The sequence below is a fragment of the Trichechus manatus genome, unplaced genomic scaffold (assembly GCF_000243295.1).
Source record: "Trichechus manatus latirostris isolate Lorelei unplaced genomic scaffold, TriManLat1.0 scaffold00087, whole genome shotgun sequence".
In the NCBI taxonomy this organism is placed as follows: domain Eukaryota; kingdom Metazoa; phylum Chordata; class Mammalia; order Sirenia; family Trichechidae; genus Trichechus; species Trichechus manatus.
The window spans coordinates 565,604-592,610 of record NW_004444023.1 but is presented as its reverse complement, the minus strand read 5'-3'; the positions used below and the strand labels follow the sequence as shown (position 1 = coordinate 592,610).

At 50.1% G+C, this 27,007-nt stretch overlaps 2 protein-coding genes across 3 annotated transcripts in view; both read left to right on the top strand.

Moving 5' to 3' along the window:
* The first annotated feature begins 11,664 nt into the window (after positions 1 to 11,664).
* Positions 11,665 to 12,074, top strand: LOC111821486 (echinoderm microtubule-associated protein-like 1). The gene has a single exon (XM_023736245.1). The coding sequence runs from the start codon at positions 11,755 to 11,757 to the stop codon at positions 12,052 to 12,054; it is 300 nt and encodes a 99-aa protein (XP_023592013.1). The 5' UTR covers positions 11,665 to 11,754; the 3' UTR covers positions 12,055 to 12,074.
* EML2 (EMAP like 2) overlaps positions 12,045 to 27,007 on the top strand; it is a 33,604-nt gene continuing 18,641 nt past the window's right edge. Inside the window, exons 1-9 of one of the 2 annotated variants that reach the window (XM_023736244.1) lie at positions 12,045 to 12,163; positions 12,357 to 12,461; positions 14,675 to 14,703; positions 14,914 to 15,043; positions 22,044 to 22,193; positions 22,801 to 22,870; positions 23,016 to 23,126; positions 24,164 to 24,259; positions 26,265 to 26,399. In XM_023736244.1, coding sequence (XP_023592012.1) covers positions 14,931 to 15,043; positions 22,044 to 22,193; positions 22,801 to 22,870; positions 23,016 to 23,126; positions 24,164 to 24,259; positions 26,265 to 26,399 — 675 coding nt within the window. In that variant the 5' untranslated portion in view covers positions 12,045 to 12,163; positions 12,357 to 12,461; positions 14,675 to 14,703; positions 14,914 to 14,930. Of the gene's footprint in view, positions 12,164 to 12,356; positions 12,462 to 14,078; positions 14,143 to 14,674; positions 14,704 to 14,913; positions 15,044 to 22,043; positions 22,194 to 22,800; positions 22,871 to 23,015; positions 23,127 to 24,163; positions 24,260 to 26,264; positions 26,400 to 27,007 lie in introns of those variants that run through there. The other variant, XM_012557109.2, reaches the window with a different exon arrangement.

Below are 27,007 nucleotides of genomic sequence, written 5' to 3'. Positions count from 1 at the left end.
ACTGCAAATAAACCCTTTCCCATTGAGTTAGATATGACTCACCGATGCCCCCCGCTTGCTTACCCAGGACAAGGCCAGACACAGGCCCTCCAAATTCCCATTCCTGGCCTCCTAAACGAGTAACTGAATTGCTTGTCCCCACAGATAATCAGAAACAAAGCACCTGTTAACCAAACTGGTTAAGCTGCTCTCCCTCCCCCAAGTCCCTAAGCTTTGGCCCAACCTCAGCCTAAGCTAACATACTGTTGTCGTGGTTAGCTGTTGTTGAGTAGATCCCCGACTCATGGGGACCCCATGTACAATGGAACAAAAGGCTGCCCGGTCCTGTGCCATCCCCATGATCAGCTGCAGATCAGAGCTTTGTGATCCATAGGGTTTTCACTGGCTGATCTTTGGAAGTAGATTGCCAAGCCTTTCCTTCTAGTCCTTCTTAGTCTGGAAGCTCTGCTGAAATCTGTTCAGCGTGCTAGCAACGCTCAGTCTTCGCAGACAAACGGGTGCTGGCCACACATAAGGTGCACTGGTTGGAAATCAAAGCCAGGTTCAGCGTGTAAGGTGACAATCCTGTCACTCAACCACCCCTGCCCCACCCCTACCCAGAGCCAGCATACTCCTCCTCTTTAAGGGCCCCTCCCTGAAAATAGGCTGGCCTCTGCATAAAGCATTCTAATTTACTATCTGATGACACCACCACCCTTTCGTCCCCCTCTCCAGCACCTGGGGCTTTCTAGCACTGTTCACTCTGTCTCTGTAAAAGTAAAGGAGCCCTGGTGGTACAGTGGTTAAGAGCTCGGCTGTTAACCAAGAGGCCAGCAGTTCAAATCCACCAGCTGCTCCTTGGAAACACTCTGGGGCAATTCTACTCTGTCCTACAGGATCTCTGTGAGTCTGAATCCACTTGCTGGCAATGGGCTTTGGATATGAAAGAAAAGGCTTTTCCCCTAACTCTTTGAGACCCTTGCAGAGCTTACGGTTGGAGTTCTTTCTAGCACAGTAGTCCTCCTTCTCCACTATTAGTCCATCCCCCCTTTTCTTTCTGAATAAAACTTCTCCCTATTAAAGTCTGGATTTGTGTTTTATTTGACACTGTGACTGTGACCTCTTTTGGAAATAGGGTTTGTGAAGATGCATCCATTAACGTGAGGTTATACAAGAATAGGATGAGTCCTAATCCATTGTGAATGATGTCCTTATAAACAGGAAAAGAGACACAGACATACACATGCATGCACACACACGCCACACACAGTGAAACCGGTCACGTGAAGACAGAGGCAAAAGTTAGAGTGATACACCTACAAGCCAAGGATTGTCGGCATCTCCAGAAGCTGAGGGAGGCATGAAACAGATGCTCCCTCAGAGCTCTCAGTAGAAATCAACATGGCCGACACCCTGATTTGGACTTCTCAGTTTCCAGAACTGGGAGACAATAAATTTCTGTTCTTTTAAGCCACCTGGTTTGTGTTACTTTGTTACAGCAGCCACAGGAAATGAATACAGATCCAAACAGGGAGAAAGACAGAAGAGGTAGAAAGACAAACACAAAGAATCAGAAAGATAGAGGAAGACAGACTGAGAGAAAGTCAGAGATTAATAATAATAATAATAACAATAATAATAACCAGTAAAACCAGTTACTGTCGAGTCGATTCCAGCTCATGGCAACCCCATGTAGAACTGTGCTCCAGAGAATTTTCTATAGTTGATTTTTTAAAAGGAGGTTGCCAGGTCTTTCTTTCGGGGTGCCTCTGGGTGGACTTGACCTGTCAACCTTTGGTTAGCAGCTAAGCGTAGTAACCATGAGGATTTTCAATGGCTGATTTTTTTGAAAGTAGGTTGCCAGGTCTTTCTTTCAAGGTGCCTCTGGGTGGATTTCGAACCATCAACCTTTGGTTAGCAGCTGAGCATGGTAACCATTTGCACCACCAAAGGGCTCCTAATAATAATAATAAACCTGTGGCTGTCGGGTCCATTCCAGCTCATGGCAACCTCATGTGTTATAGAGCAGAATTGTTCCATAGGGTTTTCTTGGCTGTAATCTTTATGGAAGCAGATCACCAGACCTTTCTTCTGCAGTGCCTCTGGATGGGTTTGAATCGCCAACCTTTAGATTAGTAGTCATCTGCAAACAAACTGCACCACCCAGGGACCATAATTATAATAATAAAACAAACCCATTGCCGTCGAGTTGGTTCCGACTCATAGCGACCCTATAGGACAGAGTAGAACTGCCCCATAGGATTTCCATGGCTGCAAATCTTCACGGAAGCAGACTGCCACATCTTTCTCCTGTGGAGCAGCTGGTGGGTTCAACCTTTCAGTTAGCAACTGAACATTTAATCACTGCGCCACCAGGGCTCCTAGTAATAATAATAAACCAAAATCAACCCCCTTGCTGTCAAGTTGATTTCGCCTTACGGTGACTCTATAGGACAGAATAGAACTGACCCATAGGGTTTCCAAGGAGTGGCTGGTGGATTCGAACTGCCTATCTTTTGATTAGCAGATGAGCGTTTTATATTTACTTTTATAAAATATCCATGAAAACCCTCTGGAGCACAGTTCTACTCTGACTCATTTGGGGTCTCCATAGGTCAGAATCAGGTTGATGGCAACTAGAAAACTGGAATTAGGCATTTTACATGTATGCATCTCACAGATGGTTTGCACTCGGCTGCTAACCAAAAGGTTGATGTTTTGAACCCACCCAGTGGTGCTGCAGAAGGAAGGCCTGGTGATCTGCTTCTATGAAGATTAAAAAATGGGCAAAGAATATGAACAGACACTTCACCAAAAAAGACACTCAGGAGGCCAACAGACACTTGAGGAAATGCTCATGATCATTAGCCATTAGATAAAGGCAAATCAAAACTACAATGAGATACCATCTCATCCCAACAAGGCTGGCACTAACCCAAAAAACAAAATAATAAATGTTGGAGAGGTTATAGGGAGATTGGAACTCTTATGTACTGCTGGTGGGAATGTCAAATGGTACTACCACTTTGGAAAACAGTATGGCGCTTCCTTAAAAAGCTAGAAATAGAAATACCATATGATCCAGCGATCCCACTCCTAGAAATATACCTGAGATAAAAAAGCCATCACATGAATAGACATATGCACGCCCATGTTCATTACAGCACTGTTCACCATAGCAAAAAGATGGAAACTACCTAAGTGCCCATCAACAGATGAATGGATAAACAAATTATAGTACATACACACAATGGAGTACTATACAACGATAAAGAACAACGATGAATCTGTGAACTATCTCACAACATGGATGAATCTGGAGGGAATTATGCTAAGTGAAATAAGTCAGTAACAAAAGGACAAATATTGTATGAGACGACTATTATAAGAACTCAAGAAAAGGTTTAAACACAGAAAAAAGCATTCGTTGATGGTCACAAGGGTGGGGAGTGAGGGAGAGGAGAAAACCATAACTAGACAGTAGACAAGGGTCAGCTTCGGTGAAGGGAAGGACGACACATACTACAGGCAAAGTCAGCACAACTGGACCAACGCAAAAGCAAAGAAGTTTCCTGAACACACCCAGACACTTTGAGGGACAGAGTAGCTGGGGCTGGGGCTGGGGACCATAGTCTTGGGGGACATCTAGGTCAATTGGCATAATGTAGTTTATAAAGAAAATGTTCTACATTCCACTTTGGTGAGTAGCTTCTGAAGTCTTACAAGCTTGTGAGCGGCCATCTAAGAAACATCTACTGGTCCCATTCCACTTGGAGCAAAGGAGAATGAAGAAAACCAAAGACACAAGGAAAATACTAGCCCAAAGGACTAAAGGACCAAATCAACCAGAGACTCCATTAGCCTGAGGCCAGAAGAACTAGATGGTGCCCGGCTACCACCAATGCCCGCCCTGACAGGGAACACAACAGACAGTCCCAGACAGAGCAGGAGAAAAACGTAGAACAGAACTGAGATTCACATAAACAGACCTGACTTAATGGTCTGACAGAGACTGGAGGAACCCCCAAAACTATGGCCCCCGGACGCTCTGTTAACCCAGAACTGAAACCATTCCCGAAGCCCACTCTTCAGACAAAGATTAGACAAGACTATAAAACAAAAAATAATACACGTGAGGAATGTGCTTCTTAGTTCAATCAAATATACAAGACCTGTCCAAAAGCAGGCAGGAAGGGAAAGGAACTGGTCAAGTGGACACAGGGAACCCAGGGTGGAAAGGGAGTGTGTACTATCACATCGTGGGGATTGCAACCAATGTCGCAAAACCATCTGTGTATTAATCTTTGAATGAGAAATTAACTTGACCTACGAACTTTCACCTGAAGCACAAAAAAAAAAAAAAAAAAAAAAAGAGCAGAGAGAAGTAAACCTAGAGACACCGAGAAAAAAGACAAAGAGAGACTCTGAGCTCTCCCCCTCCCCCTCTCCCTCTCCTTCCTCCATCCCCGCCACAGCCACCCCCACCCCCACACTCCTGTCCTCCAGGCCCTTAACGCTGCTCTTGGAGAGCACTTGTAATAAAACTAGCTCCATTAACTGTACCCAAAAGCCGCTGTGCAGAGCACTTTACAAATATGAGTTCACTGCTCTTCTCCCCTGGGAGGCGGGTCCTGGGATGACTCCCATTTTGCAGAGCAGGAAGACCTAACTGGTGTCTGGTCTCTGTGCCCAGGCTGCAACTCCCTGGAGGGCAGGGGAGGGCAGGCTCTGAGTTAGATTCATCTTTGTGTGTCCCCTCCCTCCCACAAGCCACCAGCTCCTCTGCCGGTTGTTGCTCATCCTGGTCCTGGTTCCACCCCCCTCCCCAGCCATATGGAGACCCCTGGATCCGAATTCCCCTGGGCTCCCACAGGCCTCTGGGGACACTTGTATGACAGTCCTGAGAACATTGCAGCCTGCTTCACAGTGGAGTATGTAGGAGCGTGACTCTCCCCCACCCCCCTGGAATCTGAGTTACTGGGGGATGAGGGAAGAGGGGAATTAATTTGAGAGGCTGGAAATGTGGGTTCCTGCTTTATCTCTATCAGTCATAAAATCAGCTGTGATCCTAGAATGAGAATGGTTCACATCTATTTTGGTCACCACTTTATGCCCATTATTGATTTTGGTGACTGGCACATATGTGGTAGGCATCCAATGGGAAGTGAATCGGGTTTGCTATCATTTACGTGTGCCTACTATGCGCCAGGAGGGTCCCCTGGTGGCACAAAAGTTGGTGTTTCAAACCTACCCAGTAGCACTGCAGAAGAAAGGCCTGGTGATCTGCCTCTGTAAAGATTACAGCCAAGAGAATCCTATGGAGCAGTTCTACTCTGTAACACATGGGGGTGCCATGAGTCAGGATTGACTCCATGGCGACAGGACTATGTGCCAGGTGCTGAGCTACTGTGTGATTTACATGTGTGGCCTCATTGGGGCTTGTGGAGGATTCGATGACAAACTGAAAACATCTTCCCAAGTTCACAAGGCCCTACATGATTTGTCTAGCCCATCACCTTCCTGACCTCATCTCCTCCTACTCTCCTGTCACTCCCTGCTCCATCCTCAACAGCCTTCTTGCTGCTCCAGGAATATTTCAAACTCATATCTACCTCAGGACATTTGCACTTGCTGTTTCCACTTCCTGAAAAGCTTCCCCGTTCAACTCCATCCACGATTGCTTCCTTCTTGTCATTTACGTCTCAGCTCAAATGCCACCTCCTCAGAGTGATCTTTCCTGACTCCACCCTCCCTAAATTAGCTTCACCTTTCCATTCTTCTTGATCATATCACCTTGTCTTATCATCTGAAATTATCTTACCAGCTCCTGGTCTATTTCTTCATCTGTAAAATGGCAGTGAAAATAGGACTTGTGGTGAGGATTAGCACAGTGAGTGCTCAATAAATGTTACCTGTTTTGGGTATGATGACTTTTCTCCTACATTGAACTGAAAGACTAACCTAAAACAAACAACCCTATTGCCATCAGCCCATTCTGCTCATAGCGACCCTATAGGACAGAGTAGAACTGCCCCCATAGGGTTTCCAAGGCTGTAATGTTTATAGAAGCAGACTGTCACACCTTTTCTCCCATGGAGCAGGCTGATAGGTTCAAACTGCCGACTTTTCGGTTAGCAGCAGAGCGCTTAACCACTGTGCCACCAGGCAGCGGCATCACTGCGGTTGGTGTCACCCACTGTGGTAACTCATGGTGTCACCCCCACCCAATGGATCTCCTTTCATTCCAGACCATACAGAATCTTTAGTAATGTTTATTATCAATTTTAATCATATGATCATATGTGATAAATATAGTTGTAAATTGCTTACCTGTACTATTTCATGATGATATGAATAGTAACACTAAAATTGTTTTGTAAAATCTTTCTACATTGAGTTACATTATTAGTAACTGAGTGGAAGCCTTTTTTGATTTTTATCCTTCTTTTCCTTTAATTACTACTTCATTCTCAAAAAATTTATTGATACAGGTTCACAAATACTAATTACCACAATATTGTAGCTAAACACCAGAAAATTTGACAAAATCACTTACTATAAAAACATCAGAATCAGGAAAACAACAGCGTGCGTTTGTTGCACCGGCTAAGGTTATTCCAAGCGTCATTATAATCGGATAATAATGACAGCTCGGAGCCCGGCTGGCACAGTGCTTAAGAGCCTGGCTGCTAACCAAAACGTCGGCAGTTTGAATCCACCAGCCGCTCCTTGGAAATCCTATGGGGCAGTTCTACTCTGTCCCATAGGGTCACTATGAGTCGGAATAGACTATACAGCAATGAGGTTTTTGTTTTTTGTTTTTTGTGAGCTGGACTTTTGAAAAATATTTTTGTTGTTATAATTAACTCCAGGGATATTTTTATAAAACATAAATTCTACTGAAATACTGTACGAAAAACTTATAGACAGACATTTTGGTGTCACCCCCTCCGACAGTGTCACCAGGTGCCATCCGCACGCCCTCACCCCACTAGTGACGTGAGTGCCACCAGGACTGTAAGACAGCGAGAGCAAACTCTGGGGCTGACTTGATTGTTACTGTAACTTCAGCACCTAGAACAGAGCTTGGCGCATAATAAACCAAACAAACCCGTTGCTGTCTCATCGCGACCCAATAGGACAGAGTAGAATTGCCCCATAGGTTTTCCAAGGCTGTAATCTTTATGGGAGCAGAACGCCAGTTCTTTCTCCCGTGGAGCCACCGGTGGGTTTGAACCGCCAACCTTTTGGCTAGTAGCCAAACGCTTAACCGTTGGGCCACCAGGGCTCCTTAGTGAAAGAGATAGGCACGGTTATGACACAACCTCCCCCTTCCTTTTAAGAGGCTCAGGGTCACACAGCCAGAAGTGGTGGCGTCAGGATTCGAACCAGTTAAGTATGGTTCCAAAGCCCTGTTTTCTACCGTCTCCCTGGTGTCCAGAGGCAAATCTCTTTCCTCTTGGCCCCGCTTCTCTCGTCTGGTAAACATGGTATGGCTCATTTCATGGTATGGGGACCCTCAGTGGGGAGTTGGGGAAGGCGGGCCAGTCTTCTTCAAATCCATTATCAGGTTTTCTGCCCTCCCCTCCTCCCCCGACTTCGGAGCCAGCTCCGACTGACACCACCAGCCGGTCTTCGCCTCATGGCTGGGCCTATGCCAAAACCCGGACTGGATAATACGGTTGTGGGAAACGAGGGCTCTAAGGGCGGAGTTAAGGGCCAGAGGGCACAGCTAGGAATGTGGAAGGAAAGGTTAGGGAGGGATTAACAGACTTGAGGGGAGGGGGAGGGGGGGTCTAAACTCCTGGGACGGAGCTAATCCTATAAGAAGGCCGGGTCAAGGGCTCTGTGAACTGAGCAAAGTACTACAGTCTTCAGACCTAAAGAGGGCTAGGCTAAAGGCTCTGGGGGGCGGGAATAGAACGTCGGCTCCGGCAGGATTCTGGGGGTGGAGCTAAGAGCCGTGGAGGCGGGTCTAGATCTAATAAAAAAGGGCTCTACGGACTGGGCTAGAATAAGACTTTATGGGCGGAGCTAGTGGATATCCGCGTGGCTTCGAGGCTTTAGGGTCGGTCCCTGGTCTTGCAAGGGGGTTTTTGGGGAATCCAATAAATGGTTAGCGAAGAGGTTTGGGGGATATGGGAGTGTCTTCTTCCACCTCATCCTCCTCCCAGAGCCGGGGGCTACGCCTCAGGCTGAAAAGCAGAGAAGGCCCTGCCCCTTCCAAACCCTCTGCATCTCTATTGGTGGAGGGACGTGCGCGACAGGCTCTCATTGGTCATGAACCGGCGAGGGTCCAGAGAGAAGAAGCGCCGCTTGTGGGCGGGGCCAGACAGTACCAAGGGGCATCTCGGCGCAGCCAATCCCGGCCCGAGGACTGTGTTGGAGGTGCCTGGCCTGGGGTGTCCCGACCCCTTTTTCTAGGCATCCTGGGGGATGACTCGGGTGCCAGGTCCGGCGCCTGCCGCCTGATGCCGGGCGGGCCGAGCTGGGGATGCTGGAACGGAGGGCGTTGCTATGGCAACGGGAGGCAGGGCCTAGGTGGGGCACCGGGCCCTGGCTGGGGCCGGGGGGGCCAGTGGTGGCTGTGGCGGGGCGATGGCGGAGCGCGGCCCGGCCTTCTGCGGCCTCTACGACACGTCCTCGCTGCTGCAATACTGCAACGGTGAGACCCCTTCCCTCAGTTCCGATTCTGGCCCCGCCCAGGGTAGATTCATCTCCTGCCCCAGCCTCCTTCTTCCAAGTCCCCATCCCCGTCCCTTGACGAAGATCCCTCTTGCTCCCCCCAGCAGACCTTGACCTCAGAGCAAAGCCTCCGCTCCCCAAAGCCAAGATCCCAACCTCCCACCTGCTTGGACCCACCTCTGCTAGACAGAGATGTGGCAGAGCCCACAAGAGCCTGGGTTTGAAAGATGGGAAGGCCTAGGGGTCAGTCCGGCCTGGACCTTGCCCTCCCTAGCCCCTCTCACGCTTCTAGGACCCTCCTCCCTCTCCCTGGCAGAGGGACAAATAGATCAGAGGCAGGCAGGGAGAGGGGGTTGGTAATGGGCTGTGGGCAGGGTGTGGGACTGGGTAGGACAGCCAGAGGACTTTGCCTCCACTACTCCCAAAATCCTCAGGCCCTGCCCCTCCCACCCATTAGGACCCACCCCTTTTCCCTAGACAAATGGATCTGATTATCAGAAGGGCTATTGTTGGTGACAGGCCTAGATGAGAGGAGCTGGAGGCAGAGAAGGGGAGGGGAAGTGGGAGGTGGGGGTTGGAATCAGGGCAAAAGGGCTGCAGAGGGAGGGGAAATGGTCAGGAGGGAGCAGAGGGCTTGGGACATCTCAGGGGAGGGGTGGGGAGGTAGGCCAAGGTATCAGAATGCACCTAACTTCTGTTGGGTGGGGGCTGAAGGGTCAAGGTGAGAACACCTCCATTTCACCCGGGGGGACTGAGAAGGGACAGTCTTTGGGTTTGGAGGCTCACTCCCTATGTGCACACCCCAGTGCCAGAGAACGCAGAATGTGAATTTTATCCTCCTTGCCACTCTACTGTAAAAGGCAGGATGACAGGGTGCCTAAGACAGTCTGGAGGCCAGCCTAGGTTCAAGCACTGGTTCTGTCCCTAGAATGACTGTGTGTCCTTGCACAAGTAACTTCACCTGTCTGGGCCTTGGTCCCCTTCCTCCTCTGCCGCCACCCCTGGCGGCGCAACGATTAAGTGCTCAGCTATTAACCAAAAGACTGGTGGTTCAAAGCCACCCAGCGGGTCTGTGGGAGAAAGACCTGGTGATCTGCTTCCCTAAAGATTTTTTAAAAGATTCCGTAAGCCCCCAGTTGATTCCAACTCATAGAGACCTTATAGCCTAGAAAACCCTGTGTAGCAATTCTACTTTGTCGCATGGGGTTGCTGTGAGTCCAAATCGACTTGACGACAACAAAAAACCCAAACCCTTTGCCGTTGAGTCCAACTCATGCTGACCCCGTGTGTTACAGAGTAGAACTGCTTCATAGGTTTTTTTTTTTTTTGGCTGTAATGTTTATAGAAGCAGCTCGCCAGGCCTTTCTTCTTTGGCACCACTGCTAAACCGTTCGTTTAGCAGCCCAGAGCAAATTGTTTTCGCCACCTAGAGACCCCAGGGAGCATTAGGTGCAAGAATTACAGTTAATTATACTCTGGATTCATTGAGCACGTATGAGCCAGGAAGCATGCTAAGAGTTTTGCTCCCATAACAGATCCCATTTCTTTTTTTGGTAGGATTATTAAAGATAGGTAAGGAGGGGAGCCCTGGTGGTGCAGTGGTTGAAGTGCTTGGCTGCTAAGTGAAAGGTCGGCGGTTCGCACCCACCTTAAAGATTTACAGACTTGGAAACCCCATGGGGCAGTTGTACTCTGTCCTGTAGGGTTACTGTAAGTCGGAATGACTCCCCGGCAGGGGGTTTGGTTTTTTTAAGCAGGGGCTCTCCACAACCGAGTGATTAGACACCCTCTTCGGCCCCCCTCCTATTGGCTATGTGATCTCGGGCGTGTCTCTGCACACTCCCCTCCAACTCTGTTCTTAGTTTTCCCCTTTGCAAACTGTGATGCCAGCAGAACCCTGAGATCCCCTCCACTTCTGAGTTCCAAGTCCGGGCAGTTCTCTCCCTTCGACTTCGGGAGGCCCCCACCTTCCAATGCAGGTCCAGGCTCCAGACTTGGGAGGCGCTGGTGGGGGCAGGGAGGGCGAAGCCCAGACGGCGATTGGGCCGCGGGGGAGGGAGGGGAGGGATGGGCGGTGGCACTGCGGAGCCGGGATGGCTGCTGCGACCTCCACGCCCTGTCCCTGCTTATGACACCTTCTTAACTTCTACCGGGCTGGGAGCCAGGGCCTCCTCGGTTGTGGCGAGCCATGAGTCTGGGTATGAGTGGTCTGGGAGAGGGCGGGGGAGGGGGGTACCTTTGTCCTCCCCCGGTCCCACTCGGGAAAATGCAGGAGGGGAGTGGGGCGAAGTGCGGGAATCATTTTGGCTGCACCCATGAGGTGGAGAGGAGCGGGAAAGCTGTATCCGAAGCGCGGGGTACAGAAGCGAAATCAAGAGGGAAGACAGAGGTGGCAAACCCCGGCTAGGCAAGAGAGTTTGAGTATCAGACCCCTGTCAGCATTTCCTTTCCTTGGGTCTCCTGGGTCTGTGATGCGCTGCCTGCATGTCCCAAGTCTGCCGCTAGGGGTCGCAGAAGTTCCGCCCTTGCGGTTGGCTCTGGGGTCGAACCCCTTGGTGAGAAGACGAGGGGCTGCGGAGAATCTTATGAGTTGGAAAGTCTTAGAAACAGTAGCCGTCAGAGAATATTGATATTTGTCAGAGAACGCTGGGGACAAATTCTAAAACGTCAGTGTCACTTGAAGTGGGTTGGTGTCAGCTCTCAAATCTTAGTATCACTCATACATATTTAGCATCTTAGTCACAGAATCGTAAACCCAGATCAAGGATTCTTCGACTTGCTCCTGGAATCACTGAATCTTAGAAGGAAGGGACTTCCCCAAGGTCACATGGGTAGGGCGCTGCGACTGAGAGAGTCGTGTGGGGCAAGGACTGGAGAGCGGTGGGGATTTCCTTCCCCTTGGGGCCCTCTTCCTTGGCTGATCTCCAAGCGTCCCAGCCCCGGGTTGCTGGAGAGGAAGGGGGTGTGGCTGGCCCCCCAGCATGGACCTGGGTCAGGTGGAGGGACGCCCCCGGCGTTGGAGCTCCTGGGTCCTCCCTGTAGCCAGAGCTCCCCCGCCTTCCAGATGACAATTTGTCGGGGACGAGCGGCATGGAGGTGGACGACCGCGTGTCGGCACTGGAGCAGCGGCTGCAGCTGCAGGAAGATGAGTTGGCGGTCCTAAAAGCGGCGCTGGCGGACGCGCTGCGTCGTCTGCGGGTGTGCGAAGAACAGGGCGCGACGCTGCGCGCGCGTGGCACCCCCAAGGGTCGGGCACCCCCGCGTCTAGGCACCACCGCCTCGGGTATTCTCTCTAGACTGAAGGGGGAGAGGGGAAGGGGCCGAGCTCCGGACCTCGCACTCACACTGCTCCGCCCTCTAACCCCATCCTTCCAGTGTGTCACCTCTTAAAAGGCCTTCCCACCCGGACGCCACTCAATGGCTCGGGACCCCCGCGGCGTGTGGGCGGCTATGCCACGTCCCCATCCTCCCCCAAGAAGGAGGCGACCTCTGGGCGCAGGTAAGGCACGGAAACCTGGGATCCCCAGCCTTCTCCAAGACCTTGTGGGTGACTGAGGCTGTTTGCGTAGAGAAGGAGGGACTCATGTGCCCAAACTCCAGCAGCGGAGGGTGCCGGCAGGTTCTCGCCGGTCCGCAGCGCTCTCCAGCCGGCCTTGCAGGCTCCGCCCCAACTTTGTGTTCTCTCTTTGCAGTGGCCGCCGTTATCTGTCACCAGAGCGCCTCGCCTTGGTGCGCCGCGAGGACCCCCGCAGCCGCACCACTTCCTCCAGCAGCAATTGTAGCGCCAAGAAGGAAGGGTAACTGTCACGGGGCGGGGTCATGTCATGGGACCTGGAATTGGGTCCGACAGTTCTCAATTCGAGGATAGTGCTGTAGGCCTGGAGGGACCAATCTCGAGGTGGCAGGGTCAAAGTGGGCAGCCTGGAAAGGCGGAGCCAATACTGAGGGGGTGAAAACTAGAACACGGAAGGCACTATCAGGGTCAGTAGGGTGATAAGCCAGTGTGGAAGTCAGGGCGGAGCCAGGTTTGTGGGCGTGGCTATTAAGGTAAAGGAAAGTCTTCACTGATGCAGGGGTGGGTCCAGGCAGACGGCTCGGTGGAGTTTCTGCAAAAAAGGGGGAATCATAGCTAGGGGCATGATTGGATTTGAGGGCGTGGCCAGGGTGTTAATCTGGGCAGAATCAGAACTTGGGGTGGGGGCAGGGGCGGATTACCCAGTAAGCAAGGTAAACACGAGCTGATTTGTGTTTACTTAATAATATGTAGTGACCAATTTCGCATGGATTTCACCACATCTTTGATAAAATTGTGAAGTTGGTCATTACAGATTAGCTAGTAAGCACAAATAAACCAGTGCTTACCTTGCTTACCGGGTCTTCCGTCCCTGTCGGGGATTGTAAATTTGAAAAGAGGCTTTGATTCTGTAGAAAGGTGCTGTGGGGTTGGGAGAGAGACAGGTGGCAGCCATACCTAGAAGCAGAATCTTTGATGTGGTGAAAAAAATGTGAAATTGTTCACTACAGATGATATGGTAAACAAGGTAAGCACCGTGCTTACCTCGCCCATTGGATAATCAGCCCTTGGGTGGTGGTCATGGAAGCTGAGACCAGATGGGGGCGTGTCCAATCGCAGGTGCCCTGCCGGGCAGAAACGGGCCCAGTTTGAAGGTTGGGTGGGGCCATTGGTAAGCTTGGTCAAATCTCATAAGGGAGAGCCGTCTCAACCGGGAACTGTGCCACGTGAAAATGGACGTGGTCAGAGTGGCTAGTGGGGCCAGAGCAGGGGCGGGGGCCGAAGGGAGCGGTCAACTACGGAGAGAGACCCAACTCAGGGGCAAGGTCAGAAGGAGGAGTTGGATGTGATCAGAATGTTGGGCGTGGTCAACTACCCGGAGGCGGGGCCATACTAAACGTCTGGGCGGAGTCAAAACGTAAGGGTGGAGACCTGATGCAATGGGCGTGGTCAGGGCTTGGCGACTGGGCGGGAGTAAGGAGGTCCAGGGTCGAAAACCACGCTTTGCAACTCCTCTAAAATAAAAGCAAACATATATATAGTGCTATGTGCCAGGGACTACTCTAGGCACATTACATGCCTTAATCAATTTAATCCTCGCAGCAATCTACCCAGGAGGTAGATAATCTTACCATTTTTAAAATGAGGAAACTGAGGCAGGGAGGGGGTGGGCAACTTGTCCACACAGCTTGGAAGTGGCAGAACTGAGATTTTAACTGAGGCAGGTGCACTCCTGAGGCCGTGCTCTCAACCACCATGCTCCCTCAAAAGAGCCTGGTATCAGGATCCCATAGCCTGGGATGTGGGACCGGGTATGACCCATCCGCTCCCGGGTTTGGCCACGGAGACCCGGCCCGGGTGGGCGGCGCGGCGCCTCCCAGGGCCGGAAGCGGCGGAGCCGATCCCAGCTCCACCCCCGGCCCCGAAGCTCCGCCAGCCGCCGCCATGAGTAGCTTTGGACCTGGGTGAGACCCTTTCGCAGACCCCCCCCACTTCCCCTTACTCCCGGGGCCTGCACCCCAGGTCTCCCTCTCTCCAGAGACCCAGGCCGGCGAGAGTTCACCCTTTTCCGCTGACGGCGAGAATGTAGAGACACGCCCCTTCCCTTAAACCTTCACCTCGTCCCTTGCTGCTTAGTTTGGGGCGCTGGGGGGTTGGGGGTGGGGAGCGCAGAGGGGGGCCCGTCGTGCCTATTAGGAGGGAGGGGTCCCTGGTGACTCTTCTTTTGCAGGATCGTGTCCCTACCACTTCGTGCTGTGTGATCTTGGGCGATCACTGCCTCTCTGGGCCTGTGTCTTAGGCTCTGCACGCTCAACCGAGCAAAGCACACGGCCTGCAGAGAGCCAGCGCTCCGCTCCCGCTCCTTCCGCGGTCCCAAGCTTCATCGGAAACCTCGGGGAAACGCTGGGGGTGGGGGTGGGGAGTGGTTTCTCCTCTTTTCAGTCCCGTCCCCTAAGTCACTTTTTTTCTTTTCTTTTTTTTGGCCTTTCCTGGCAGCAAAACCAAAGAAGTTATCTTCAGCCTGGGTGAGTGGGGAGAGGGGGAGGGGCTCAGTTGGGGGCCTGCTGGGTTGAGCACGGGAGCTGGAGATCCAGAGACCTGGCTACCGGGTCTTGGCCTCTCTGGCCTCAGTTTCCCCACCTGTTTAGAAAAAAAAAAAAGGTGCAGCCTGAAGGGGAGAGGGAATGGGGATGGGGGCTGATGTCTGCGCCTGAATTCTGGGGGTGTCCCGGCAGAGGAGGGCTCCGTGAAAATGTTCCTGAGGGGCCGCCCTGTGCCCATGCTGATTCCTGACGAGCTGGCGCCCACCTACAGCCTGGACACGCGCTCAGAGCTGCCTGCCTGCCGGCTCAAGCTGGACTGGGTGTATCCTTTTGTTTTAATCCCTCTCTGCCCCTCCCCCCCCCCACCAAGTAAGGAGCCCTGGTGATGGAAGAGTTAAGTGCTTGGCTGTTAACCCGAAAGGTCGTAGGCTGTTCGAACCCACCAGCGGCTCCGGCGGGGAAAGATGTGGCAGTCTGCTTCTATAAAAATTACAGCTTTGGAAGCCCTATGGGGCAGTTCTGCCCTGTCCTATAGGGTAGCTATGAGTCGGAATTGACTGGACAGCAGCTGGTTTGGTTTTTTTGGTTCCCGCCCCCCTCCCCCCGCCCCAAGTAAGGAGCCCTAGTGGCACAGGGTTAAGTGCTCAGCCGCTAACCGAAAGGTTGGCGGTTAGAACCCACCCAGCTGCTCTGAGGGAGAAGGATCTGGTGATCTGCTCCGGTAAAGAGTCCACAGCCTAGGAAGACCTGTGCGGCAGTTTTAGTTTTTAACATGGAGTCGCTGAGCCGAAAAATCGACTTGACGGCACCGAACAACAAAAACCCCCTAAGTCAGGAGGACAGAAGCACTTCAGTGTGGGGCTGCAGGAGGGAGGGACTCTGTACTGAGGCAGGACTTCCAGGCCTCTGTAGCTGAGGGGCCAGGAAGACCCTGGCTCTGAAGAGAGCAGAGGAAAGCAGATTGGCCAAAATGACCTTTTATGGTTCGTTAATGCAGTACATGTTTACTGAACGCCTTCCATATGTCAGATTCTCTTCTGGGTGCAAGCTGTGTTCTTCATGGAGCTTACCTTCTAGAACGGGGAGTCAGATGGTAACACAGAAGCCTGTGATTAAATCAACAAGATAATTTCAGTTACTGGCAAACACTGGGAAGACAGGAATTTTAAGGTCACGTGAGGAGAGTAGCCGGGCTTCTCTGAGGAGGGAACATTTGAGCTGAGAACTAAACAGTTAGGAATGGCATGGAAAGAACTGGAAGGAATGTGTTCTAGGCACAGGGCACAGCAGGTGCAAGGGTCCTTGGCTGGAGTGAGCTTAGTGTATTTGAGAAACAGAAACCAAAAAAACCAAACCTGTTGCTGTCGAGTTGATTCCAACTTATCGTGACCTTATAGGACAGAGTAGAACTGCCCCATAGGGCTTCCAAGGAGTGGCTGGTGGATTTGAACTGCCAGCCTTTTGGTTAGCAGCCGAGTTCTTAACCACTGTGCCAAGAAGTTAGTAATTGGTAAGAGCTCTGGCTTTAGAGACTGACAGAAGTGACTTTGGGCCCCAGCCTAGCCTCTGGCTGGCTGTGTGACCCTGGAGAAGTCACTTTGCCTCTCTGAGCCTCAGTTCCCTCTTCTGAAAAATGGCTTTCAGGATCTCAGACCCATAGGATTATGCGATAATGTGTAAAGGTGCTGAGCTTATAATATGTGCCCATAAACAGGAACTGATAAAATAAGTAATCTTTGTGGAAGGAGCCTGGGTGGTACAAGTGGTTTGGGAACAGCTGCTAACCTAAGGTTGGCAGTTCAAACCCAGCCAGTGGCTCTGCAAAGGCAAAGCCTGGCAAACTGCTTCCATAAAGATTACAGCAAAGAAAACCTTATGGAGCAATTCTGCTCTATAACACATGGGGTTGCTATGAGTCAGGGGCTGACCCAATGGCCGCTAACAACAACAATCTTTATCGAGCACTTTCTATAAGTCAGGCACTGTTCTAAGCTCTTTTGTGTATGAGTACGTTGAATAATACAATCCTTCTCTTTCATAGAATTGAGAATATATTTTCACAACGAGCATCTTTTGAGAGCTCTCTTTAGCGGGTTGGCAATTACCCCCACTTTCCAGATGAGGAAACTGAGACCAAGAGAGTGGACTGGGCCCTGTCCTAGGGAGCTGGAGCAGATCTGAGGCAAGAACCTCTGGCTCTGGGTCCCAAGCTTTTTCGAAAGAGCCCAGTGGGCTTCAAGTCAGCAACCCAAGGTCCCAGTCCCTGCTTGCGTCTCTCTCTGGGCCTTGGTGACTGCTCTGGAGGAGACAGGGAAGTTAGTGAAAGGCCTGGCCTTCTGCAAGCCCAGAGTCGGCAGCTGGAAATATTCTGGGAAACAGGCCAAGCTGTTGTGCCAGGCTGGGCTTGATAAGCATCAAATCAGAGGCAGCTGAGACTACAAAAATCGTTGTGGACCTCAGTTCCCCTCGTCTCTAAAATGGCGGAAGGGTAGAGCAGTTTCTGTGGGGTTGAGATATTCACAATGACATGCAAATCTTTTCGGAACATCTACTGGGGTGGAGGGCTGGGGACACAGCAATGACCTTGACAGCCTTGACCCTGCCCTCATGGGGTTCACAGTCCAGTGGGAACACATACATACCTGTCCCCAGTGATGGCGCAGAGTAGGCAGGGCTGAGATGGTGGATCCCAGGAGGCTGGGCGAGTTCTGAGGGGGTAGCTTACCCAGCCGGGGCATCAAGGAGGGCTTCCTGGAGGAGACACAGAAGTGAACAAAACATCCCAGTCTCAGCTATCATGAACCGCACAGTCTAATTGAGGCATATGGACAGTTAACAGATAAACTAGATAATTACTGAATGGGATAAGTACCATGGAGGAAGTGAGTCCGAGGGCTGCTCTGAGGAGGTGATAACTGAAAAGGGTGGCGGGTGGAGTGTATTATGCAAAGGAAGAGGTTCTTGCCAAGGCCTAGGGTAGCAGTAATGATCTGGACGTTTTGAGGAACTCTGAGATCAGAGAGAAAGAGCAGGCAGGAGCCTGACTAAGGCTAGGAAGGGGGCAGGATCATTAGGCCAGTGGGAGGAGCTTAGACTTCCTCCTAGGAGCACTGGGGAGCCATAGAAAGTTCTGAGCAGAGGAGGGACAGCCTTTCCTTCAACAGGTATTGAACTCAGTATCTGCTGTATACCAGACCCTGAACAAAATGGTTAAAAATCCCTGCCCACCTGGAGTTGACTCTCTAGTGGAGGAAACTGATAGTCACCAAGATAAGTTAAGTTGATAGCATGTTGGCTGCTGTTAAGTGCATTGGAGGAGTATAAAGCAGGGATGGGGGACAGTGGCAGTGGGTTTGCAGTTTTAAATAGCTGACAGTTGAGCAGAAACCTGAAGGAGGTGAGCGAGCCATGGAGTGATCAGAGGGAAGAGCATTCAGGTAGAAGGAACAGCAAGTGCGAAGGCGCTGAGGTGAGAACATGGAGGATGGTGGAGGCTAGTGTGGCTGGCGCTGGATGGAGATGAGTTGACTTAGGTGGTAACAGGTTTTAATGGGATTTTTCTGGCTGTTCTGAGGGCTATGGAGAGTCTATTTGTTTGCTGTGGCCCCTGTAACAATTACTATAAACTGGGTGGCTGAAAACAGCAAAAATTTATCCTCTGACAGTTTTGGAGGCCAGAAGTCCAAAATCAAGGTGTTGGCAGGCCCACAATCCCTCCAGAGGCTCTGGGGAAGAATTAGTTGAATGCTTGTCTCCTAGCTTCTGGTGACTGCCGGCAACCTTTAGTGTTTCTGGACTTACATCCACATCCCTCCAATTTCTGCCTCCATCCTCACATGGGCTGCTTCTTTTTTTTTTTTAATATACAGCCATACGTAGTTTAATGTCCACAGTATGTTCTGTGAAGTAGAATGTTATGTGATTTGGACGTTGTGCGAACACCATATTATATACTTAGCAAAGCTATATTGGATACCTTTTGTTTCACTTCCAAATCGATGCTTCTCCTTTGCCTCTTGCTTCTGCTATCACAAGCACTGGTTTTGCTGCATTTGGGAGCCATGATGCACTTCACGGTAATATTTTCAAAAGAAAATTAAACAGATAATGCTACAACACTCAAGAGACACATGATACATGAGATTGAATGCTGCTGCCTATGAGACATAGGCAGCATATACTGTTAAACGGTAAACTTTTTATTTGTAAGTAGGGAAAGTTCATATTAAAATAACGATAGAAAGTACAGTATAGTACATACAGAAGGCAGTAACATAGGCGTTCATTGTGACTGTCAAGACATGTTATAGGTCATCTATATACTGTACCACTATATGCCTGGCAGCACAATTGCTTTGTATACAAGACACATGGTATACATGTGTTGCATGCGGGAGGCTGTTGCATTCACTACGTCCCCTGCGTCTGGGTATGTCCACTACGTCCTGTTCTCCAGTCAGGATTTCTGAACTCTATTATAACCTTATGGGGCCACCAGACGTATATGTGGTTGGACATTGCCTGAATGGATGTTATGTGGCCCATGACTGTATGTCTATTCACAATTTCTACAAGCACAGTTCAATAACATTGGTTACATACTTCACATTGTGTCACCATTATCACTATCTCTACCCATATTGTTTCATCACTATTAATTTAGGCTCTCTGCCTCTTAAAGTTCTCATCTGTGTTTTAGATAAACTGTTGTCAGATTAAGCTCATATGGATAATTCTTTATGAGCGCTATGCTAAGGGCAAACATTTTTTATTAATTGGGCTAAACTGTTGTTTAGGTTAACAGTGGCTTCACGGGATAGTTTTGGTTCAAAGTTTAAAGATTATTTCCGGGCATTAGTTTAGAGGGTTCCCCCAGTCTCAATGCGGCCAGTAAGTCTGGTTTCTATATGAGTTTGAAGTTCTGTTCCACGTTTACCCTCCTTTTGATCAGGATCCATTTGTTGGGTCCTTGATCAAAACGTTCAGTAATGGTAGCCAGGCACCATCCATTTCTTCTGGTCTCATGGTAGTGGAGGTAGCAGTTTATGGAGGCTGTTAAACCTGCAGTCCAATTCCTTCTCCAATTCCTGGGTCTTTTTCTTCTTCTGCTGTTCCAGTTGTATAGATACCAATTATCGTATCTTGGGTGGCCACTGTCATTGTTAGGTGCTGTCAAGTCAATTCCGACTTGCAGTGACCCTATGTACAACAGAATGAAACACTGCCCGGTACTGCGCCTCCTTGCGATTGTTGTTATGCTTGAGCCCATTGTTGCAGCCACTGCGTCAGTCCATCTTGTTGAGGGTCTTCCGATTTTTCACTGACCCTCTACTTTACCAAGCATGATGTCCTTCTCCAGGGACTGATCCCTCCTGATAACATGTCCAAAGTGTGTGAGACGAAATCTCACCATCCTTGCTTCTAAGGAGCATTCTGGCTGTACTTCTTCTAAGACAGATTTGTTTGTTCTTTTGGCAGTGCATGGTATATTCAATATTCTTCACCAACACCACAATTCAAAGGCATCAATTATTCTTCGGTCTTCCTTATTCATTGTTCAGCTTTCACATGCATATGAGGCAATTGAAAACACCATGGCTTGGGTCAGGTGCATCTTAGTCTTCGAGGTGACATCTTTGCTTTTTCACACTTTAAAGAGGTTTTTTGCAGCAGATTTGCCCAATGCAATGGGTGGCCACTAGCAAGCTTTAAAAACCCCAGGCACTAGTCACTGAACTAGGAGATAGAACAGAAACTTAAAACAATGTCAGGCCGATTGACTGGATAGACTCACGAAGCATGGCCTTCTCTTCTGTGTCTATGTCGTCTTTTCTGTCTCTTATTTGGATACTTACCACTGAATTTAGGTCCCACCTGGATACAATCGGAGCACTGGTGACCCAGTGGTTAAGCATTTGGCTGCTAACCAAAAGGTCATTAGTTCAAATCCACCAGCTGTTCCTTGGAAACCCTATGGGGCAGTTCTACTCTGTCCTATAGGGTCGCTATGAGTCGGAATGGGTTTTTTTGGGGGTTTGGATAATAATCCAAGATGACCTCATTTTGAGATCCTTAACTTAATTACATCTTCAAAGACCCTTTTTCCAAATAAGGGTCACATTCACAGATTTCGGGAGTTAAGATGCAGACATATTTTGAGGGTCCACTATTCAACTCCCTACAGGGGATAAGGGGGGCAGCCAAGCCAAAAAACCAAACCCATTTCTGTCCAATGGATTCCTACTCAGCACCACTTTAGGACAGAATAGAACTGCCCCATAGCGTTTTCTAGGCTGTAAATCTTTTCTTCTTCTTCTTTTTTTAAATTCTGCTTTCGTTGAAAGTTTACAGCTCAAGTTAATTTCTCATTCAAAAATTTATACACATATTGTTTTGTGACATTAGCTGCAATCCCCACAATGGGACAGCACGCTCCTCCTTTCCATCCCGATTCCCTGTGTCCATTCGACCAGTTCCTATACATTCTTACCTTCGCATCCTGCTTTTGGACAGGAGCTACCCATTTGGTCTCGTGTATCTGATGAACTAAGAAGCACATTTCTCACTGTATTATTTTTTGTTTTATAGTCCTGTCTAATCTTTGTCTGAAGAGTGGGCTTTGGGAATGATTTCAGTTCTGGGTTAACAGCACATCTGGGGTCCATAGTTTTGGGGGTTCCTCTAGGCTGTCAGACCATTAAGTCTGGTCTTTTTATGTGAATTTGAGTTCTGTTCTACATTTTTCTCCTGCTCTGTCCGGGACTGTGTGTTGTGTTGCCTGTTAGGGCGGGCATTGGTGGTAGTCGGGCACCATCTGGTCCTTCTGATCTCAGGCTGATGGAATCTCTGGTTAATTTGGTCCTTTAGTCCTTTGGGCTAGTATTTTCTGTGTGTCTTTGGTTTTCCTTTGCAGTGAGTGGGATGGGGCCAATTGATTTATCTTAGGTGGCTGCTTGCAAGCTTTTAAGACCCCAGATGCCACTCACCAAAGCAGGATGTAGAATGTTTTCTTTATAAACTATGTTACGTCAGTTGACCTAGATGTCCCCTGAAACTATGGTCCCCAGGACCCAGCCCCAGTAGGCTGTAAATCTTTACAGAAGCAGACTGCCACATCTTTCTTCCCTGTAGCTGCTGGTGGGTTCCAACCACCCACCTTTCGTTAGCAGCCAAGCATTTAACCACTGTGCCACTGGGGCTCCTTAAGAGTGGGAGCAGGGAGACCTAATTCCGATGACATCGTTGAATCAGGTAGTCAGCCAGCCTGGAAGTCCTGGTGCATTGCCAAACAGGCTCCTTAACCAGCCCCTGGGCGGCTCCAGCTATGGGTACCGAGGCCGAGACTGCCGGGCCAACCTTTACCTGCTGCCCACGGGGGAGATAGTGTACTTTGTAGCCTCTGTGGCCGTGTTGTACAGCGTGGAGGAGCAGAGGCAGCGCCACTACCTCGGCCACAACGATGACATCAAATGGTGAGGCCTGGCTCAGCCCTGCCAGCTGGGGACCCCACCCTAGGGAGGGGACCTGAGAGAGCTCTAGCTCAGGGCCCCGACTAGACCTGTTTCCACATCACCACAGTGGAGGGGTGGGGCCATACCTTTGCTTAATTTCAGGCCGAACTCAGAAAAAAAAACAACGCAGTATATTGTTAATATTTCGAATGTTGGTGAATTTTTCTTTTTTTGAAAACTCTGAGCGGGCACTCCAGACAGTGAGTTGGAGTGGTGGCAGCAGCCCCTTTATTTTTTTAATTAAAATAATTTTTTTTTTTTTTTTTTTTAAGTTTTACATTTTGGTAGCAGCCCCTTTAAATGGCTTCCTGCTCCTGGCCTAGGCCCTGCAGGCATTTGGATTAGTCGCCCCAGGCCTGGGTCTGGCCGCTAGCTGGACTACCCAGAGGATATCCTCTTACTGGGAACTGAAGAACTAACTTAATGACTATTGACTAAATAACTCAATAAACCACCTTGTGGCATGAATAACCTAGCCGCGTGAGTGCCACCTGCTGTGGGAGGGGTCTTGGACCTCAAGAGTCCTCCCTCCTGCTGAACACTCTCCATCTGCCCCCTCTCCCGCCAGCATGGCTGTCCACCCGGATATGGTCACCATTGCCACCGGACAGATGGCGGGCACCACTAAGGAGGGGAAGGTAATGGAGTGGAAGGGTGCAAGCAGAAAAAGAGGGGGCAGGGCCGGGAGACTGGGCGGGGCGGCGGGGGGCAGTGGTTTGGGGTAAGGAGCTAGGTTCCCCTCCTTCGCCTCCGCCAGGTAACAGGCATCTTTCTTTCCTGCAGCCGCTGCCGCCCCATGTGCGCATCTGGGACTCAGTTTCCCTCTCCACCTTACACCTGCTAGGCCTGGGGGTGTTTGACAGAGCCGTGTGCTGTGTGGGCTTCTCCAAATCTGTAAGTCGTGTGCCCTCCGCTGAACTGGAGCTCGAGGCCCCGCCTCCACGTGATGTCATAGATACAGGCCACGCCTATTGGTAGAATCCAGGCCCTCCGGGACCGCTCTCTCATGTTTGTGACGTCACAGCCTGCCCTGTTAGCCGTTGTTGGGTGTGGGGGGCGTTCGTCCTCATTTGCCCCAACACCTCAGTGTTTGCTTGTTGTAGATACATACAGAAAATGAGATTAAACCTTTAGTAGGGCAATTTGACATTGTGGCAACATCTGCATGTGAGATTTGTGGGGTTGTAATTGATGCTGTATGCCTTTTTTTATTGTCACATTTTACAAAAGTACTGGTCTGTGATGGATTGGTCTTTTCCCACCGACAGTTTAAGAAGTACTGAATTAGGGCCCCAGAGGTTTCCTGAAGCCTAAAGGAGACATTTAAGAGCTTGGGGGGAAAAACCCGAAAACCCTGCAAAATCAAAATTAACCTAAATTTAACTAAAGGTATTAAAAAAATCAAGGAGCCCTGGTGGTGCAGTGGTTAAAAGCTCAGCCGCTAACCGAAAGGTTGGCAGTTTGAACCCACCCAGCAGCTCTGAGGGACCAAGACCTGGCAATCTGCTCCTGTAAAGATTACAGCCTAGAAGACCCTACGGGAGGGACAGTTCTCCTCTGTCACATGGGGTCACCATGAGTCGGAATCAACTCAATGGCACCTAATGACAATACAAAAAAAGTCAGTGTTATACGAAATGTTTTGCTTGATTACAGATACGTAAAAGCTTCATTTCATATTAACATGGAGGTTAGATGGTCACACAGCTAGAATTCCTAACTCTGAATGATGGCAGAGGGTAAATTAGATGAGTTTCTGTGGAGGAATTATTGCAAAAGGAAAATTATAAAAACCTTCTCAAATGGTTTTCTAGTATCTGAATGGGAGTGTATTTGAACATGTTTCAGAGCGTTTAAAGCGCTGGGTGGTGTGATGGTGGGGGGACCAACCCTGACCCCCTTGACCCCTCCCCTCATCTCCTCTTTTATAGAATGGGGGCAACCTGCTCTGTGCAGTGGACGAATCCAATGACCACATGCTGTCTGTGTGGGACTGGGCCAAGGAGGTCAAGGTGGTTGATGTCAAGGTAGGGTCACTGTTCTCGTTCCGTCTCCCTGGGGTGCCCCTGTGGGACTTGCCCAGTCTCAGTGGTTAGGAGTCTGGAAGCAGACAGACCTGGGTTCTACTCCTGGCTTTTGCCATTTGCTGGCCCTATGACTTTAAAAAAAAAAAAAAAATTTATTTTGCTTTCAGTGAAGTTTTACCAGGCAGTTTAGGTTCCCACTCAACAATTTCTACACAAGTTGTCCAGTGACATTGGTTACATTCTTCACAATGCTTGAACATTCTCATTATTTCCATTCTGGTTGTTGTATTTCCATTAATCTAGTTCCCCTGCCCCCTTACATTCTCGTCTTTGTTTTAGAGTAATTGTTGATCAGTTGGTTTCGTGTAGGTGATTTTTTTTAAAGGAGCACAGTACTTAGAGGTGACACTCATTTTTTGAGCTAATTTGTTATTTAGCTGCGAAGTGACCTCAGGGGTTCGTTTCACTTCAGCGTTTGAGGAGTATCTCGGGGCAGTGGTCTCCAGGAGTCCTCCGGTCTCAACCAGTCCAGTAGGTCTGTTTTTTTTTGTTTAGGCATTTGAGGTTCTGTTCTATGTTTTTCTCCCATTCTGTCAGGGTCCATCTGTTGTGGCTCTGATTGGAACGGTCAGTAGTGGTAGCTGAGCACCATCTAGTTCTGGTCTCAGGTTAGATGAGGCCGTGGTTCATGTAGGCAGTTAGTCCTGTAGACTAGTTTCTTCTTTGAATCTTTGGTTTCCTTCTTCTCTTTTGCTCCAGATGAGTAAAAAAACAAAAACCAAACCCGTTGCCGTGGAGTCAATTCCGACTCATAGCGACCCTATAGGACAGCGTAGAACTGCCCCACAGGGTTTCCAAGGAGTGCCTGGTGGATTTGAACTGCCAACTTTTTGGTTAGCAGCCATAGCTCTTAAACACTACGCCACCAGAGTTTCCTCCAGAGGAGTAGAGACCCATAATTGTGTCTTAGATGGCTGCTCGTAAGCTTTTTAAGACCCAAGACACTACTCACCAAACTGGGATGTAGAACATAACTTTATGAACTACATTATCTCGCTGTGTGACTTTGGGCAATGGCTTACCCTCTCTGAGCTTCAGTTGTCTCATTTGAAAAATGGGATTATGTAGCACCTTCTTCATGGGGCCTTGGTGAGGATGTTGGGGATGGGGGATGGGTAGAGCAGGCCCAGCAGAAGGCTCAGTACAAGGCAGCTGCTAACTCTACATTCCTGTGGCATCCGAGACAAACCTTGACTTGCCTCTTTGGGCTGGTGGCCTATTTTACGGCCTGGGATGGGGGCAGGAGACCTAGTTTCTAGATCTGGGCGCACTGCTTGGGGAAGGGGGAGTGGTTGAGAGGCTGGGGTCTGGAGTCAGACGGGGGTGAATTCAATTCTGAACGTGACTCTTATCTGGGTGTGTGGTTTTAGGGAAGTGACTTTGCCTCTCTGAGCCTCAGCTTCTTCATTTGTAAGAGGAGGGCAGTAATGGGCCTTGGAGTCCCTGGGTGGTGCAAACAGTTAACAGGCTTAGCTGCAAACCAGAAGGTCGGAGGTTTGAGTCCACCCAGAGGCACCTTGGAAGAAAGGCCTGGCTATGTACTTCTGAAAAATTAGCCATTGAAAACGCTATGGAGCGCAGTTCTATTCTGACACACATTGAGTTGTCACGAGTCAGAATTGACACAGTGGCAACTGTTTTGTCTTTTTTTAAATGGGCCTTGCCTCCCGTTGTGAGGATTACACGTGTTCATGACCGTAAAGTGCTTAGCACGGCAGTCGGCCCAGAGCAGGGGCTCTAGAAGTGTCTGGCAATGAAGAAGATGATAATGCATTACTGGTGGTCCTGCCTTCGGTTCTCTGATTTGCCTACATAGGAAGGGTGGGAGTAGTAGGATGTACCAGTGCACAGCCCACACAGCTGTATAGGGCCATCCTGTGTGGGCTGGGTGTAGTGGCCCTGGTGGCTTTGAGATCTTCATTTAGAGTCTCTCCCACCCGCGAAGTGCTCCAATGAGGCTGTGCTGGTGGCCACCTTCCACCCAACGGACCCCACCGTGCTCATCACCTGCGGCAAATCTCACATCTACTTCTGGAGCCTGGAGGGGGGCAGCCTGAGCAAGCGGCAGGGTCTCTTTGAGGTGAGTGCCTGGGGTGCAGGGACGGGGTGGCCCTGAGAGCAGCGGGCAGGGAGGCCCAGGCAGACACCCCAGAGGGGCCTGGAGGTGGGGGGGTCGCATGGGGCACTGAAACACTGCCTGCCGGGGCCTCAGTTTCCTTGTTTGTCAGGTGAGGGTGGAACTCCTTAACTCTAAAGTTGTGAGCATTCAACAGGATGAATAGCAGCTCCTGGGAGACAGTGAGTGTTTACTAAGTGGGTGTCTGGTTGTCGATATTACAAATAAACATAGCGAGGCCAGGGCTGACTGGCCGAGAGAGATGTGAGCAGAGACGGACAGACAGACACTGAGCAGGAAGCAGAGGGTCTGGGAGGGGAGATGCAGGGGTACCTCTGACAGGGCTGTCCTCCTTTGGTGACAGCTGGGGCTGCCACCCTAAAAGGGGGCCCTGATGGAAATGAAACAGTGGAGCCACGGAGAACGAGGTGGGGGGGGGGGTGGCAGAGAAAAGGACCCTGAGAGACAGAGGATGGAGAGAGAGAGAGGGGAGACCGCGGGGCGGAGGGAGGGGAGACCGCGGGGCAGAGTGGGGGGAGACCGCGGGGCGGAGGTGGGGGGAGACCGCGGGG